The sequence below is a fragment of the Chiloscyllium punctatum genome, chromosome 3 (genome assembly GCF_047496795.1).
Source record: "Chiloscyllium punctatum isolate Juve2018m chromosome 3, sChiPun1.3, whole genome shotgun sequence".
Classification (NCBI taxonomy): domain Eukaryota; kingdom Metazoa; phylum Chordata; class Chondrichthyes; order Orectolobiformes; family Hemiscylliidae; genus Chiloscyllium; species Chiloscyllium punctatum.
Window position 1 is genome coordinate 82,416,601 of NC_092741.1, and position 18,156 is coordinate 82,434,756.

The 18,156-nt window shown below is 41.7% G+C and overlaps 1 protein-coding gene across 3 annotated transcripts in view; it reads right to left on the reverse strand.

The window, feature by feature from the left end:
- The window catches only part of cep85l (centrosomal protein 85, like), a 304,765-nt gene that overhangs the window by 136,217 nt on the left and 150,392 nt on the right, over window positions 1–18,156 (reverse strand). For all 3 annotated transcript variants that reach the window (XM_072555891.1, XM_072555889.1, XM_072555885.1), the window contains exon 3: window positions 2,991–3,817. In XM_072555891.1, the coding sequence (XP_072411992.1) occupies window positions 2,991–3,743 (753 nt within the window). In that variant the 5' untranslated portion in view covers window positions 3,744–3,817. The remainder of the gene's footprint in view (window positions 1–2,990; window positions 3,818–18,156) is intronic.

Genomic DNA, 18,156 nt, shown 5'->3' on the forward strand with positions numbered 1-18,156 from the left:
ATTCCTATCAGCATTCTGCAGAGACCATTTCTTCTGCGACTTCCTCATTAGGTCCACGCCCCCTAACCAACGCCCCCACCACAACCGGCACCTTCCCTTGCCACCGTAAGAGGTGTAAAACTTTTACCCACATTTCCCTCCTCACCTCCATCCAAGCCCCCAAAGGATTCTTCCACATCCGGCAGAGATTTTCCTGCACATCCAAGCACCTCATCTACGTGCCTGTTGTTCTCGATGTGGTCCCCTCCACATTGAAGAGACAGGATGCCAACTTGCAGAACATTGCAAAGAACATCTCTGGGATACAAGCACCAAACAGCCCCACCAACTCCCCCTCCTACTCCATAAAGGACATGCAAGTCCTGGGCCTCCTCCACCATCAAATCCTAGCCACCCAATGCCTGAAGGAAGAATGCCTCAGCTTCTGCTTTAGGACCCTCCAACCACATGGGATTAATGTCAATTCCACCAATTTCCTCATCTCCTCTCCCTCCACCTTAGCCCAGATTAAACCCTCCAACTCGGCACCGCCCTCTTGGACTTCTCCCACCTGTCCATCTTCCTTCCCACCTATCCGCTCCAGCCTCCGCTCCGAGCTATCACCAACACCCCACCACCTGCTTTCCTAGCTACCTTCCCCCCACAGTCCCACAGCCCACCTCATTTATCTCTCAGATAATTGCGTGCGTCTCCCCCCTACCCCCCACCACACTCCTGATGAAAGGCTTATGCCCAAAATATCGATTCTCCTACTCCTCAGATGCTCTCTGACCAGCTGTGCTTTTCTAGCGCCACACTTTTTGACTCTGATCTCCAGCATCTGTAGTCCTCAATTTCTCCAAATGGGAATCATTACCCTACTGCCGATTTTCTGGTTTTCTTCCCCCATGCTCTTGCATATTATTTCCATCCAAATAAGCATCCAATGCCCCCTTGGAAGTTGTAATTGTACTTTAGATGCACTTATTACAAGTGGGACAAGGTGACAGAAAATCGAGGCAAGATTTCTAAGCAGCCTGCCTTGACACTCACTTGTTCCCTCAGCCCTGTTGACTCTGATTTATTTCCTGAGTTCCTGGATCTGTGTGTGTCACCCACATCCCCAAAATGAAAATGACACTATTTGACTAATTTAATCTGAAGTGAGGCCTACAGAATCCACTCAAGCTACTTATCTCATTGCAAATCTGGCCCAAGTTCTTGAAGTATTATTCTTTGTGCTGTCAATCATTGTTGACTAGCCACAGATTCCTTTTTGCCTGTCTATATAGAGTCATAGAGATGTACAGCACGGAAGCAGACCCTTCGGTCCAACTTGTCCATGCCGACCAGATATCCCAACCAAATCTAGTCCCACCTGCCAGCACCTGGCCCATATCCCTCCAAACCCTTCCTATTCATATACCCATCCAAATGCCTTTTAAATGTTGCAATTGTACTAGCCTCCACCACTTCCTCTGGCAGTTCATTTCATACACGTACCACCCTCTGCGTGAAAAAGGTGCCCCTTAGGTCTCTTTTATATCTTTCCCCTCTCACCCTAAACCTACACCCTCTCATTCTGGACTCCCCCACCGCAGGAAAAAAGACTTTGTCTATTTATCCTATCCATGCCCCTCATAATTTTATAAACTTCTATAAGGTCACCCCTCACTCCAGGGAAAACAGCTCCAGCCTGTTCAGCCTCTCCCTATAGCTCAAATCCTCCAACCCTGGCGAAATCCTTATAAATCCTTTCTCAACCCTTTCAAGTTCAATTTGAACAAAACATTCAGTTGCATTTTCTTTACTTCTGGCTCAATCAGGCAGGTTACATGTTTTCATTGCTATGTATATCATACTGGGAATTGGCCTTAAATTATTTAAAGTCTTAATGAAGGATATCGATTAAGGTTTATGGTGGTTGGTGGGATATTGTTTACGATCATCAGGTTGTTTTTAGGAGACTCATATGATGGAATGATGACTCATCTACTGTTCTGAAAACCAAACCATTTATTCAAACTATAATAAGCACTGGTAAGAAATGTGTAGCTGTCCGATGTGTCTGCACATAAATGCATCACGTGTGTGTGGCTACTGAACAATGCAGACTCTTCAACATACCTGAATGGACACTTAGCAGAACCTGATTAGAAGCAGTTGTAAGGACAATATGATTGACTTCAGGGCCCTTGCGTTATGAAAGGAAATTAGCCATGACCCACAATCCTGCCTGAACTCTGTTCAAAGCTACACTCAAGTAAGGACAGGAACAGGTAATCCTGAGATATTGTTCACAGATATGAAGCTGTGAACACTTACTGGATGGTCTCAAAAATCATTAAAGATATGTGGGCATAGCACAAGAGAGCTGGGTTTAAACCCGGAGAACTGCATGCTAATATATATTAACCTCGAGGAAAGAGTGAAGATGTCTGAAAATATTTTTGGCACCAGTGATGTGATGAAATTATTGCTTCACACACGGTCAACTCTGAACAAGCTCTGCATTTTAAAAAAGAAGTCACAGAATATTTTTCTTGGTTGCAATTTTCCTTTTGTATTTGCCAAACACAACACATCTGAAATCAACGTTTTCCCTCCCCACAAAGCTGTTGTCTATAACAAGACAAGACAGTGATTATTCATCATCTGGACAAAGGCTAACAAGAGTGCTTTGGCTTAAGTGTGCAATTAGTGAGAGGAGGCAAAGATATTCCCTCACTGAGTCTGGTCTACAAATGAGCTGTGTTACAGTAAAGATGTCAAAGGGAGTTTTGATGGGTTCATTTTACTTGCTGACACCTTCATAAATACTGTATGAGGGTCTCTGTGAACAAATAGGCCACTGAACACTAATTGAATGGTTGTTTTGAGCATTAAAAAAAACTTCTCACACATTAATTCCTGACAATGATTGCTCAATCATTACTATGATTCCAATGAAGCCCAGCACCATTGCTGGGACAAAACAACACGGAAGCAATACTTCCTTTTTTAATGCTTACCTGGACTGAATCAGATTCTCGTTTCAACTGTTCGGGTTGTTGTTTATGTTGACAAACAGGAAAACCACATGATCCTTCAGCAGGTCTGAGGTCAAGAGAATTGGTTTGCATCTGGTCACTAAGCCACAACTGAGTCCTCAAGGATGATGGGGCTGGTGTCCCATGAACAGGTTGGCTTTCCAATGACTTAAAACTGTGTCTTTTTCCAGAAGCATCACAGTCAGCTGAGGTCGTTTTGTCAGCATGTAAGGCACTGAACTTGAAATCTAAGTGGTTTTTGTTGGGTGTTGTAGCTGGAAAAGAAGAGTCCCCAGCACCTTGACAAAAATTATCATATTTGTATCCTCCATGAGAAACTGAAGAGTGGTTCTGCGTGGGTTCTTTGGAACATGTGCTCCAACTCTGTGTGTCTTCGCTCCTCAAACGTTCCAACTTCTGATATGTAAAATTGTCTGGCACATTTACTCCATATGCATTTGGCCCCACATTGTAGCTTGACAGATCTTCCATATTGTTTAATGAATCCACATTCCCAGCAGCCCCGCACTCAGGGCTACAATTCTCTGCACTACAGAGTTTGGACAGTGATGACCATTTCCTGATAGGTCTGGGATCCTTCATATCTAAAATTGTTTTTGGTGTAGAAAGGTTTTTTGGCTTGCCAGACTGTGACAAGGTTATGTTATATTTAGTGCAGGCAGCTCCGTCCTGATGTCCAGGTCGAGTTGAAGAGGAGTTGGAGGTGGAAGGCATGACATGGGCTGTGGGGATGGTAATGTGAGATCGGTTTGGTTTGAAGGATGAGATGCCACTTGAGCTGGAGTGGTCTGTGAAGGAAAAGAGAAAAATACTCAATTCATTGGAACAGCAGAAAAAACGTTACTATAATTGAAAACAGGACGGTTTAAAGCATCTCAATTTTGAAGGAGACCTCCATTGGAACAAAGTGTAATAACCATAACCTATCCAAAGCTTAATTGCTTAATTGATTCTAAATTGGTAGTAAACATTGACAAAGCAGAGGGGTTTGAAATTGTGCTTAAAAAGCAGAGAAGTCTGGCACTAATATTGTAAAAACTCATAATTTCAATACATCCCAACGCACATCACAACCAACAAAGCATTTTAAAGTGTTTTCACTCACTATAAAGCAAGAAACATGTAAAAGTACATTCACAAATGTTCCACAAACAGCATCCTGAAAATAGCTAGATAGGCTGCCTTGATGATGCTGGGTGAAGGATGAACATTGGCCAGATACAGGGATAAGTCTCCTGCCTCCTTCAAATCATGTCCACCTGAGAAGGACTTGAGTTTAATGTCGCATCCGAAGGGTGGCAAATTTGACTGTGAGACACTCTTTCTGCACTGCAGTAGAATACCAGCCAAGACTTTATGCCCAGATCTCTGAAGCGGAGTCTGCAACTTTCTTTGTGACTCAGTGGCTGTCGTCAATATGTAACATGGCTCAGCTCCACTTTTTATGTAAAATCACAACTTTGGCCAAGTCATTGGTCTGGACTTTTATGGTAGCCAGGCAATGAAACTGGCACTGTTCATTGTCTTTATTCCTCTGAAACTGACAACAATTTGTGGATCCCACATTTCCAAAGCTGACACAGAACCATGGAAGCTGCTCCCCATGTGCTTCTAAGCTTCTCCACAAGGGGGTGCTGTCACCCATATCCAGAATATTCTGTCCATTCTGGGCATTACACTCCAGGAAGGATATTTTAACATGTGAGGGAGTGCAAAGAAGACTTGCTGAAATTATATAGAATTACTCAAATGAGTTAAATTGCAAGGAGAATAAAAAATTTTTAAAAGTGGTTGCAAATCCTAGAATTCAGAAAGTATAGGGCTGATTTGGACAAAGCTTTCTAGATATTGAAGGCGATTCTTTAGGGGATTCTGCTGGTTGAAGAATCTGAGATGAGGGGATACAGCCTGAAAATTAAAGCCAGGTCTTTCAGGAGTGAAGATAGAAAACATATCTCTAGCATAACGGTGGGACATGTCGGGAACCCTTCCCCAAACGATAGATGATATACAGATGATGTTAACTCTGAGTTTGATGGATTTCGGATTGATAAACTAACAGGAAATAGTTAATAGAAGGTAGAAGGCTGGTGGGAGTGTAGCACAGAAGCAGATGTATGAAGTTCTGTCACAGATCAACCATGGCTTTGCATCCTACATGCCCCCACTGGACACGTTTGCAACAACAAGGGCATGTATATATGTTGGCTGGCCTTCCCTCACACCCTTCTGCTGACCCCCACCTCATTTCGCTGCCCACCAACCGCCATGTTTGCATGAATAAATTAAAGGTGGGTTAGGCTTAGCCTATAGTCTATCCACTAGGAGAGTAGGAAATCCATTAATCTATGGCCGAGCAGACAGGAAGATGGAAATTGGGTTTGCACAACTGACCAGGACAAGCCCTGCATCGGCTGGGAGCAAACCCCCCCCCCCTTAAGATTTCATCAGCACTTCTTTCCATACTGCCAGATCTCCAAAACCAACTGCCCCCTCCCCCCACACCAAGCTCTCTCTCCTTGGATTCTCACATTTCTCCCCCACTCTCAAACCCTGAGACTTCCCTTTCTGAATGTGCCTGACCATTCTCATGTTTCTTCCTACAGTACCGGCAATGTGCTGGACTGGTATTCTCAGGACGGCTGAAGCTGGCAGAGATGAACAGTTTGCACACCTCTGAAATGCAGCCCATGATTTCTTTGAATGCAGGAACAAGTGCCTAAACAGCTTAGCAGCAGTCTTGGATCCCCCATGCAACTGGCTATGATTACTAGGGGCAGAACAGAACTAATGACTGATCTGTTCCTGTTTATATATTCCACACAGTAAGTTCCTACTCTGTTGGTGAAGATCTGAAGAGATGGGCTCAGATTAGCCTTATGACTCTGTGAGCCTCCTCAGCAAAATCACAGTTTATCTTTTACCTCTCCTCCAGTTCCCACATATCCCCCTGAGCTTTAATTCCCATTGTACTCAAAAACCTTGGCAAGAACAGGGATGCTTGACAAAAGAAGGAATTAAAACATGGCACCTATCAAGTGTAAAAAGCAGAAGGGAAATCCAATTAACAAACACTGACCTCCAAACAAGGAACTGTATAGAATGTGAGGAAGAAGTGAGAGCTTTAAAGATTAAAATGCTGGACAGGAAGGAAATATTTAACAATATACTTACAGCTATTACAATGCTATGATCTTTTCAGATAAATTGGTATTTTGATAGACATTTCAGTCCCACAATATTTAGAAATTGCAGTAATAGACTCCATTACTTCTGCAGCATTACTGGCAAAATATGCCCTCTGGTGTTGAACCTGGGAACTGCAGCTTTGCTCTGCCAACAAAACCATCAGTATAGAGCCGACTGCAGTTCCAATTTGTTTCCTCGACTCTTCAGAATTTCAGAGCACTGTGAATTTTTAATATTTTCGCATACATAAATTAAAACGTTTCAGCATGACCAATGTCTGCTCAGTTGCATAAATATGTAAGAACACAGGAACAGGAGTAGGCCATTCAGCCCTCTCGGCGAACATGAGGACTGCAGATGCTGGAGATTAGAGGCGAGTGTGTGGCACTGGAAAAGCACAGCAGGGCAGGCAGCATCCGAGGAACAGGAGAGTCAACATTTTAGGCAAAAGCCCTTCATTCAGCCCCTCGAGCCTGTTCTGCTATTCAATGAGATCATGGGTGGTCTGTCGCCTCACTCATATGGCCTTTGGCCCAGATCTGTTAATATCTTTGCTTAACAAAAAAATCTGTGGCAGATTTAAAACTAACAACTATGAGTAAAACCATGGCAAATGTGGGAGTACAGGTGGATGCTCTTCTGTGGGTCAGTGCAGATGTGATGGGCCAAATGGCCTTTATCTGTACTGTGACAAGGCTCTAACTCTGAACTGATTGAGCACCAGCTGCCATTTGCAGAAGCTAATTCCCAACATCTACCACCCTTTATGTGTAGAGGTGCTTCCTAACATCTCTCCTGGGCTGGCTGGTTGGTCTCTCAGTGGCTTAAGGTGGTGTCTCGGTATGTGAGTGGATCCTGCATGGGATCTTCCTGAGACACCTGGAGAGATCAGATGAGGGCAGTTTCAGCAAAAACGATGGTATCTGCTGAGGTGGCAGCAAAAGCAGACAGCGGAACGAGATAAGCAGAGGACACATCAATGACTGTTGAACTTTGAACTTATTCCTTTATTTTCCTAGTTTAAACTACAAAAGACTTTAATGTTATAACTATTACCAATTTCCTTATTTTTCTGCTATTCTATGAAGTAGTGCTTAACTTTTTAACTATTTCTCTTACTACCGTAACCTAAGCTTTTTTTTAATACTAGGTAATTTGGTACCTAAGGTAGCACCATGGATGGTAACATTATGCAATCTTCACTGTACTCCTGTACTTGAGTCCACATAACAATAAAATCTAAAATCCAAATCCAAATCTGAACAGTGCAGCCCTAATTCTCAGACTATGCCCGTAGTTCTAGAGTCTCTAAGCAATGGAAACAGTTTATCTTTATCAAACATGTGTTTTCCTGTTTATAGCTTGAAGACTTTGATAAGATGACCTTTAACCTTTTAAACTACAGTGAAAACCGACCTAATCTGTAAAATCGCACCATATAACTTGGCCCCTTGTTGTCCAGGTATTATTCTTATAAACCTTTGATATACTCCCTCCAAGGTTAATATACCCTTCCCAAGTTGTGGTGCTCAGACCTGCTCCAGGTGGGGCCTAACCAGAGTTTTGTATAACATAAATCTGCATCCTTGAACTCCAGTCCTCTCAATATATAAACAACAACTTCTGGTATACAAATTAATTCTAAGGTACAAAAATGCATCTATTCCATCTTGCAAAAAAAATTGTAATAAAATTACATGTCACAACTTAAGGTATAGCTTTTGACTGTTTAGTCCTATTGTTTTGTGGACATGATATTTAATTTGTGAGGTGCACCATTTATATCTGTTGACAAGAGAAGAAATGTAAAACAGGCCATCAACTCAATGGGTGAGCTCTTCCAAGCCTTGAATAACATGGGCTATGGTTGAAGAATAGGTAAAAACAATGACTGCAGATGCTGGAAACCAGATTCTGGATTAGAGTGGTGCTGGAAAAGCACAGCAGTTCAGGCAGCATCTGAGGAGCAGGAAAATCGACGTTTCGGGCAAAAGTCCTTTATCAGGAATACAGCTATGGTTGAAGAATGTCTAGCAAGGCCTTTCACCAAATCATGAGCAATAAGTCACATTTTCCATCTGAATTCTGAACAGATTCTTGATAATGAGCGATGGGAGATCTATGAACAGGGGTTATCACTCAGTGTTAACATTATCTAATCTTGCCTCATTTATAGCCAGTTTCCCATTCCATGCCAGGTAGAGACTAGATGCCAAGATTTCCTTACATGAAAGGCAGAGCAGATATCTGAGGATTCTTGCTCACGGTTTTCTCCTCCGGATCTCTATCTTGGACACCTGGTGCTAACGTCTCAGGGCACATTCCACAGACAGCATTGGCATTCATCTCACATTACACAGATTGGCATCTGACAGAAAACAGCTTCTCCACACCCTCATGGCACACCTGCGATTCACTTACAGGAAGTGTCTGCACTCTACGTGGCCTTCGAGCAGGCCCAGTGTAGAGGTTGGTGGGTTTAGCACAGATCTCGAGTGGGCCATTATCTATGTTTCGGAAGCGAGCACAGGAACTGGCATCAGAATCAGTGGCTGCAGGCGACATTAGTGAGGAAAGACATTAGTGAGTGAAAGATGGCACCTGAGGATTGGTGACTTCAACATTGGTTGGATCTAGTGAAGACATCGGCAAAGTAATGGCAGCGGGATGGTGATGCAGGTATCGTTGATGCTGGCTCAGGACTAATGGATTCTTTTGAAGCGATATTTCTTTTTCTTCCATATTCTTAAATTATTCAAAATGGCACCAAATCGCAGCGACAAATAAGGGCTTTTCACTGTATTTTACTGTTAAATACATGTGACAATGAATTCATTTGACACTTTACAGTTGGGGACAGACATCCAGCGCATGGACTGGACAAGGTTGCAGCTTAGGATGGTTCACTTACTATATTAACACTCACTCATCTTAACCCACCTCAAGGCTCACAGATTGTCACTGTGTTTGTCAGCTGCATGAGACTTTTAAAGATGGTGCCAGTGCTAGGAATGCTGGGATACCCCAGCAGAGCAAGCTATTTGGATTATGCCAAGTAAGAGAATCAGGTTAGCAACGGATGAGAGAAGCTCCATTGGGGCATTTAATGAGACAGGTTTAGAATGATAGCACAAGAAAACTCACTATGATTTATGAAGAGAAGCTTTCCAGGTAATAAGTTAAAAATGACTCTTTTCCAAAATATGACAAACTCCTAGCCAGAGTGTCCCGTTTCAATCTAGCTCGATAATATAAAGTGGTTGCCAGGCCTTTTAATTTCCGTTCAACACTTCCACAGAAAGTGGGTTTTGTGCAATTTTCAGATATTAGTTAATCTGTTTGAAAGAAATAAGCTATCAACTCAAGGAAGATGAGACACAAGGTAAGTTAATGTGAATGCATTGCACAATGCTCTATCACGGGGAATTAGGCTCCAAAATCTAATTTCTCTGAATTTTCTTTCATTTTTGTGTCACATGGCATTCATCACTCTGGTTACTAAGAGCTTGTGTGAGTTTTCGTGAGCAGCAAAATAAAATTCAGAGCTCTGGTAATGGTCCTACCTCCCATTCTATCCTTCATATTGCAGTCATCAAACGATTTGAAAACTGTAAATGATTAAAAGGAAGAACTTGCATTTATGTGGATGCTTCACTTCCTCAGGATATCCCAAAGCTTTTTACAGCCAATTAACTGCCTTTGAAGCACAATTAATGCTACAATGCAGGAAAATACAGCAACCAATTTACCATTATGACATTAGTCAATTGGGTAAATGTCATAATGGCTCCCAAATGATGAAATTAAAACACACACAGAAACGGGCAGACTTAATGAACAGTCTCAATTCCACTGAAGTGTTGCTTGTTCGTTTGTGATTTATTGCTACAGTGTAAAACTATGCCTCACTGGTTTCAGACAAGATACAGTGTATCAGTACAAAGACACATTATGCATTTTAATGGTGGGGCAAAATTTCTCGGAGAGATGTACAGTACTGGCCTCAACACTTGGCACATTTTTCATAGGTTCAGAAGTACCACTCAGTGTACTTTATTATTACATGTCATACCTGCAGACATTGTATCTAATACAATCAATTTCAATATTAGTTCTCAGAAAAAACATTGCAATCTGTGTCCTGAAACATAAGTGCACCAATAAAACAAAAACCAACACCCTCTGTTTATCACGCATTATCACTTTAGGTTTACTATGCGGCAACTGTGAAAGACAATGACAATAAGGCAAGGTCACTCATATCAGGAATAGCAGTGATTCTTCCTTCTTATTTCTTATTATGATATCAGTGACACCAGCCAGGATATAATTCCTGCCCTTGTTAAAATGCTTGGACCGGAAATGAATGGCCTTCTCTTTCAAACACTACGGCCCTGTGGTGTTCCCATTGCAGGATATTGAATTATGATAATGAAGGAATGGCAATATAGGTCCATACAATGATGTATGAATTGGAAGTGATGTGGTTTCTGTGATACAGCTGCTTTTGTCTTTTTTTTGAGGTACCGTCAACTCTGTACAGAGGAACCTCAATTATCCAGCATTCGATTATCCAAATTTCGGATTATCCAGCAAGATCGCAATTCTCAAATGCTTGGCTAAACTATGTTATCCAGCATTCGATTATTCAGAATTCAATTATCCAAATTTCGGATTATCCAGCAAGATCACAAGTCCTGATGCTTGGCTAAACTATATCATCCAGCATTCGATTATCCAGCATTCGATTAACTGAACAAAATACTCCCTGCCGTGTCCTTCAGATGATCATACCACAACCACATTGCACGCATCAGTGATGGTAAAGCTGAATACTGAGGCCAATGCTATAGGAACAGATTCAGCAAGATACTTTATTCTGGATGATATACACTTTCCTGAGAACAGGTCACAGCAGCACATTTCCAAAGAAGTATTCTTCCACATTTTGTTGATGGGCCTTGCAGCAAGAGGAAAGGCTTGAACAGGATCAGGAAGTGAGTTGGTATGACTAGTCTAGTTTGGCTTCTTCTGGTCAATGATACACCCATGATGTTGATGACGTGAGACTCAGTGATGGTGGTAGAGGGGGATGGCTGGTGTTTTCTCCTGATTGAGATTTCTAAGTCAATTCTCAAGATGTCTGTATAGTTGGCAACTTGTATTTATTTTCAATCTCCAGCTTTTTAGTCACTGATATGTTAAGCTGTTGTATGTGGACTGTTTAAGCAACTTCAGAGGGCAGTTAGAAGTCACTCATGTGCCTGACTATGAAAGACCACCTCCCCACTGCAACAGTTCCCTGTGAAGTTGTTGCAAAGCCCCACAGGATTAGGTGGGCAGTCTTCAGGAGGTGAGGGAAAACCCTGAGCTATGACTGAGTTGCAGTGGGCTCAACAGTAAAGTCATTAGGGCTTTTGCCCAAAACATTGATTCTCTTGCTCCTGGCCTGCTGTGGTTTTGGAACACCACACTCTCGACTTTAATCTTCAGCATCTGCAGTCCTCACTTTCACCTAATAACCTTAATTATCAACCCTCAGCAACAACCAGGAATACCATGTCTCCTTTTCCCTTTCTGCCCTCCTCTGAACCAAGGAAGGTTTTCCCACAGCCAGAAGACAGATGTGGACCCTCTCCTACGATGAAGTGAATCCAGCTGTCATTTTTCTCTCGGAGAACAGCCATGTTTCTGATATTCAGACAGGCTCTAATACCATGAGGGGTGCATCGGGTTCCAAGAGATCAATTGTGTTAGGGGACTCTCTAGTCCGAGGTACAGACAGACATTTCTGTTGCCAGCAGTGAAAAATCAGAATGGTGTGTTGCTTCCCTGGATGTCTCAGAGAGGGTGCAAAATGTTCTCAAGGGGGAAGAGGGCATTGTCCACATTGGAACCAATGACATAGGAAGGAAGAAGGTTGAGATTCAGAAGGGAGATTACAGAGAGTTAGGCAGGAATTTAAAAAAAGAGGTCCTCGAGAGTAGTAATTTCTGGGTTATTCCTGGTGCTATGAGCTAGTGAGGATAGGAATAGGAGGATAGAGCAGATGAATGCATGGCTGAGCAGCTGGTGTTTGGGAGAAGGATTCACATTTTTGGATTATCGGAGTCTCTTCTAGGGTAGAAGTAACCTGTACAAGAAGGATGGATTGCACCTAAATTGGAAGGGGGCTAATATACTGGTAGGGAGATTTGCTAGACCTGCTCAGGAGGATTTAAACGATTAAAGGTGAGGGGAGTGAGATCCAGGGAGATAATGAGGAAAGAGATCAATCTGAGACTGGTACAGTTGAGAACAGAAGCGAGCCAAACAGTCAGGGCAGGCAGGGAGAAAGCAGAGAACCAGATAGGACTGATAAATTAAACTGCATTTATTTCAATGCAAAAGGCCTAACAGGGAAGGCAGATGAACTCAGGGCATGGTTAGGAACATCGGACTGAGGTATCATAGCAATTACAGAAAAATGGCTCAGGGATGGATAGGACTGGCAGCTTAATGGTACGGGATACTAATGCTACAGGAAGGACAGGAAGGGAGGCAAGAGAGGAGGGGGAGTGGCATTTTTGATACAGCATTACAGCTGTACTGAGGGAGAATATTCCCAGAAATACATCCAGGGAAGTTATTTGGGTGGAACTGAGAAATAAGAAAGGGATGATCACCTTATTAGGATTGTATTATAGAACCCCTAAAGTCAGAGGGAATTGAGAAACAAATTTGTAAGGAGATCTCAGCTATCTGTAAGAATAATAGGGTGGTTATGGTAGGGATTTAAACTTTCCAAACATAGACTGGGACTGCCATAGTGTTAAGGATTTAGATGGAGAGAAATTTGTTAAGTGCATACAAGAAAGTTTTCTGATTCAGTATGTGGATGTACCTACGAGAGAAGGTGTAAAACTTGACTTACTCTTGGGAAGTAGGGCAGGGCAGGTGACTGAGGTGTCAGTGGGGGAGCACTTTGGAGCTAGCAACAATAATTCTATTAGTTTTAATATAGTGATGGAAAAAGATAGAGCAGATCTAAAAGTTGAAGTTCTAAAATATCGAAAAGGCCAATTTTGACAGTATTAGGCAAGAACTTTCAAAAGCTGATTGGGGGCAGATGTTCACAGGTAAAGGGACAGCTGGAAAATGGGAATGAGATAACGAGAATCCAGACAAAGTATATTCCTGTCAGGGTAAAAGGGAAGGCTGGTAGGTATAGGGAATGCTGGATGACTAAAGAAATTGAGGGTTTGGTTAAGAAAAAGAAGGAAGCATATGTCAGGTATACACAGGTTAGATCGAGTGAATCCTTAGAAGAGTATAAAGGCAGTAGGAGTATACTTAAAGGGGAAATCAGCAGGGCAAAACGGGGACATGAGATAGCTTTGGCAAATAGAGTTAAGCAATCCAAAGGGTTTTTACAAATACATTAAGGACAAAAGAGTAACTAGGGAGTGAATAGGGTCCCTCAAAGATCAGCAAGGCGGCCTTTGTGTGGAGCTGCAGGAGATGGGAAAATACCAAACGAATATTTTGCATCAATATTTACTGTGGAAAAGGATATGGAAGATATAGAATATAGGGAAATAGATGGTGACATCTTGCAAAATGTCCATATTACAGAGGAGGAAGTGTTGCATGTCTTGAAATACATAAATGGAGAAATCCCCAGGACCTGATCAGGTGTACCCTAGAACTCTGTAGGAAGCTAGGGAAGTGATTACTAGACCTTGTGCTGAGATATTTGTATCATCGATAGTCACAGGTGAGGTGCCGAAAGACTGGAGGTAGGCTCACGTGGTGCGATTGTTTAAGAAGGGTGGTAAGAACAAGCCAGGGAACTATAGACCAGTGAGCCTGACGTCGGTGGTGGGCAAGTTGTTGGAGGGAATCCTGAGGGACAGGATGCACATGGGTATTTGGAAAGGCAAGGATTGAATAGGGATAGTCAACATGGCTTTATGGGTGGGAAATCATGTCTCACAAACTTGATTAAGTTTTGTGAAGAAGTAACAAAGAGGATTGATGAGGCCAGAGCAGGAGACGTGATCTATCTGGACTTGCGTAAGGCGTTCGACAAGGTTCCCCATGGGAGACTGATTAGCAAGGTTAGATCTCATAGAATACACAAAGAACTAACCAGTTGGATACAGAACTGGATCAAAGGTAGAAGACAAAGGATGGTTTTGGAGGTTTGTTTTTCAGACTGGAGGCCTGTGACCAGTGGAGTGCCGCAAGGATCGGTGCTGGGTCCACTACTTTTCATCATTTATATAAATGATTTGGATGCGAGCTTAAGAGGTATAGTTAGTAAGTTTGCAGATGACAGCAAAATTGGAGGTGTAGTGGACAGCAAAGAAGGTTACTTCAGATTACAACGGGCTCTTGATCGGATGGGTCAAGGGGCTAAGAAGTGATGGAATTTAATTTAGATAAATGTGAGGTGCTGCATTTTGGGAAAGCAAATCTTAGCAGAACTTATACACTTAATGGTAAGGTCCTAGGGAGTGTTGCTGAACAAAGAGACCTTGGAGTGCAGGTTCATAGCTCCTTGAAAGTGGAGTCGCAGGTAGATAGGATAGTGAAGAAGGTGTTTGGTATGCTTTCCTTTATTGGTCAGAGTACGGAGTACAGGAGTTGGGAGGTCATGTTGCGACTGTACAGGATATTGGTTAGGCCACTGTTGGAATATTACGTGCAATTCTGGTCTCGTTCCTATTGGAAAGATGTTGTGAAACTTGAAAGGGTTCAAAAAAGATTTACAAGAATGTTGCCAGGGTTGGAAGATTTGAGCTATAGGGAGAGGCTGGACAGGCTGGGCTGTTTTCCCTGGAGCGTCGAAGGCTGAGGGGTGACCTTATAGAGGTTTATAAAATTATGAGGGGCATGGATAGGATAAATGGACAAAGTCTTTTCCCTGGGGTCAGGGAGTCCAGAACTAGAGGGCATAGGTTCAGGATGAGAGGGGAAAGATATAAAAGAGACCTAAAGAGCAACTTTTTCATGCAGAGGACGGAATGAGCTGCTAAAGGAAGTGGTGGAGGCTGGTACAATTGCAACATTTAAAAGGCATCTGGATGGGTATATGAATAGAAAGGGTTTGGAGGGATATGGGCCAGGTGCTGGCAGGTGGGACTTGATTGGGTTGGGATATCTGGTCGGCATGGACGAGTTGGACCGAAGGGTCTATTTCTGTGCTGTACACCTCTATGACTCCATGATCCATCACATTAAATCTGGTCTTTTGGATCTGTAATGATTCCAGACACTGCAGAGTTTTCTTTTGGTCACTGGCCTCAGTTTTGGTCAGGTTCCTTGATGATATCCAGAATTGAACACTGCCTTGTTATGAAGGGAACTACTTTCACCTCTTCTTTGGCGTTCATCTGTTGTGTTTAAGTGAGAGGATCTGGAGTAAGCACTTCTATCACAATCCAAATGTATTTGTAGCTTAATAATGCTATTTATGATGACTTTATCTTGTGTCTTGTGCACCAGATATAACTCAACAATTATTTGCAAGGTCAGGTTGATGCCAAAGATATAACACCATTTTAAATTACTAGTAGACCAGCGACTACTGGTCTGTGAATCTGTAGCACTTCAGCCAGCTATGTCATTGTCAATAGTATTCTTTGTGTCCTGTGAGCACTGTCACTTCTCACTGTCCTGTGGAGTGAACGGAGTTGGCTGAGAACTGGAAGCTGTAATATTGAGGTGAAGTCAATTTGAATAATCAACATAGAATTTCTGGGTGATGATGCAAACTGGATAGCAAAAACATAAGCTTATAATCATGGCCTCTGACAGCAGAGGAGTTTCAATGTGTAAACACTGGCTCTTGGCACAGATTGAGCACAATCATTTTTAAGAAAACATTTCACTGGCCCATTGTTAGCATTCCAGTTATTCATTGATATAGATTGAATGTTCCAGTCCTCCTCTTTGCATCAATTTTGGGTTTTCATTTATAGTCTAGAAATCTTATGCCCCAGAAATTGCTGAAGGCTTCATGTGCTCTGTTTTCCAGATGATGAATTTTAATATTTGGGTAATTATCCTCGGATAACATTGAGTGTGCGGTACACAGTCTCAACCATGTTATTCAGACATTTCTTTGTAAATTTCTGTTGTGCTTGGCTACTTTCAGGTCAGGTAACTTTGGTAGCCATTTTAAAATACATCAGCTCACTTTTGCTGTTCTCTCTCTCAAACCAAAGTCCCTAGCTTTTAATGCAATTTAAAAATTAATGGTTCATATTTTGTTATCATTTCAGAACAACGGTGTGTCAACAATGGACTGAAGGTTTTAGAAGATGCCCAATATGCAATATGTAATGATTATTTAAATCCAGTTGATTAATGCTCTCCTCAACAGAAATCAACTCCCAAATCAAAGGTTGTTTGATTTTTGTGAATTCTTCTTTTACATTTTGAAATAAACACTATGCAAATACAACATTAATAAAATACCTACTGCAGCATATGGCTGGGCTCGTATTGTACATGTCCTATCATTGTCATTTGTGTCACAAATAACAAATGAACAATATTAATAGGCAACTAAATTAGCCTTAAGATTCTTTCTAATAAAATTGCAAGATAAATTCTGATGAGGAAGGCCATTCATGGAAGTTTAGTTCATTGAGCTAGGAAAAGCTATAGTCTAGGGATTGCTGCAAGTAACCAGGTCCTAAATTCAAGATTGTAAGACAAATGAGGATGTGTAAAGACATATCACATATCCTAACTTATCCATCTAAAAACAAATTAATCCTCAAAGCCTCTGAGTAATCATTTGCAAAGCTATTCCATGAAGTCAACAGAATAATTTTATCCACTACCATTTTATTTATTCAGCAATGAGAGTGTCACAGACTAAGGCTCGTATTTATTGCCCTCGGGCAATTAAGAACGAGTCTGGAGTAACATATATGTCAGACCACATGAGGATGGCAGATTTCCTTGCCTAAAGGACATAGTGAACCAAATAGATTTTTACTAGAATTGACAGCATTTTCATCGTTAATATTAGGCCAGCTTTATATTCCGCATTTCTTTTATTCAAGTCACATTTCATATTTAGTCTGGTGGGATTCAAATCCATATGTCCAGGCCATTGGTTAAGGATTCTGGATTATTAATCCAGTGACATTACCACGATTCCATCAGTTCCCCAGGCAATGGCTAAATAGGTTAAGTCAACTGGGAGATTTAACATTTGCCCATTTTGCACCAAAACTGAAGATAATCTGTTCTTCTCAGCAAACAGCCTGGTAGCAAGTGAGGTCCTTCATTAAACACACAGATTTGAATCTGATAATGTCACCAAGCCCCTGACCAGAATTTGAACTCTAGTCTAAGAAGGGAAGTTTCTCCAGTCTTCGCTAACAACTCCTCCCTTCCATTTAACCTCTTGTTTAGACATCATTCTTTTAATGGGCCAGAACTAATCTCCCACATGCTGGCCCGCTGCTCTCTTCCTCCGTTTTATTTGGGAAGCTATCTGATGGTATAGAGGTGATGTCATGTCACTAACACTTCCAAGGGCTCCCACTGCCAACACAAGTTAAATTTTCTTCTTTTGTTTCAGAATAAAGAACAGATTACAGCAGCCAAGTCATGAATGATAAGAATCATTATGTAGTGAAAGGCAAACTTTAAAAGTATTGTTAGCAGCTCTGAATTTATACAGCATCAAGAATAATAACTGGCAGTATTCACTAGTGTGTCATAATGATAACAGATAAGGCAAAGTCTTAGCAATTAATCAATTCTTATACTTCATGAATATTAAATGTTGCTTACGAAAGTAGCTCGAAGTGAAAAGCTAGAAAAATTCAAATGTTGCTTCAAAGCTTAAAATCCATTCAAAGTATTTCAAGACAAAGACCCAGATAAACTCAACTTTGGATGATATTAGAAATAATGGTAACAAACGACAATC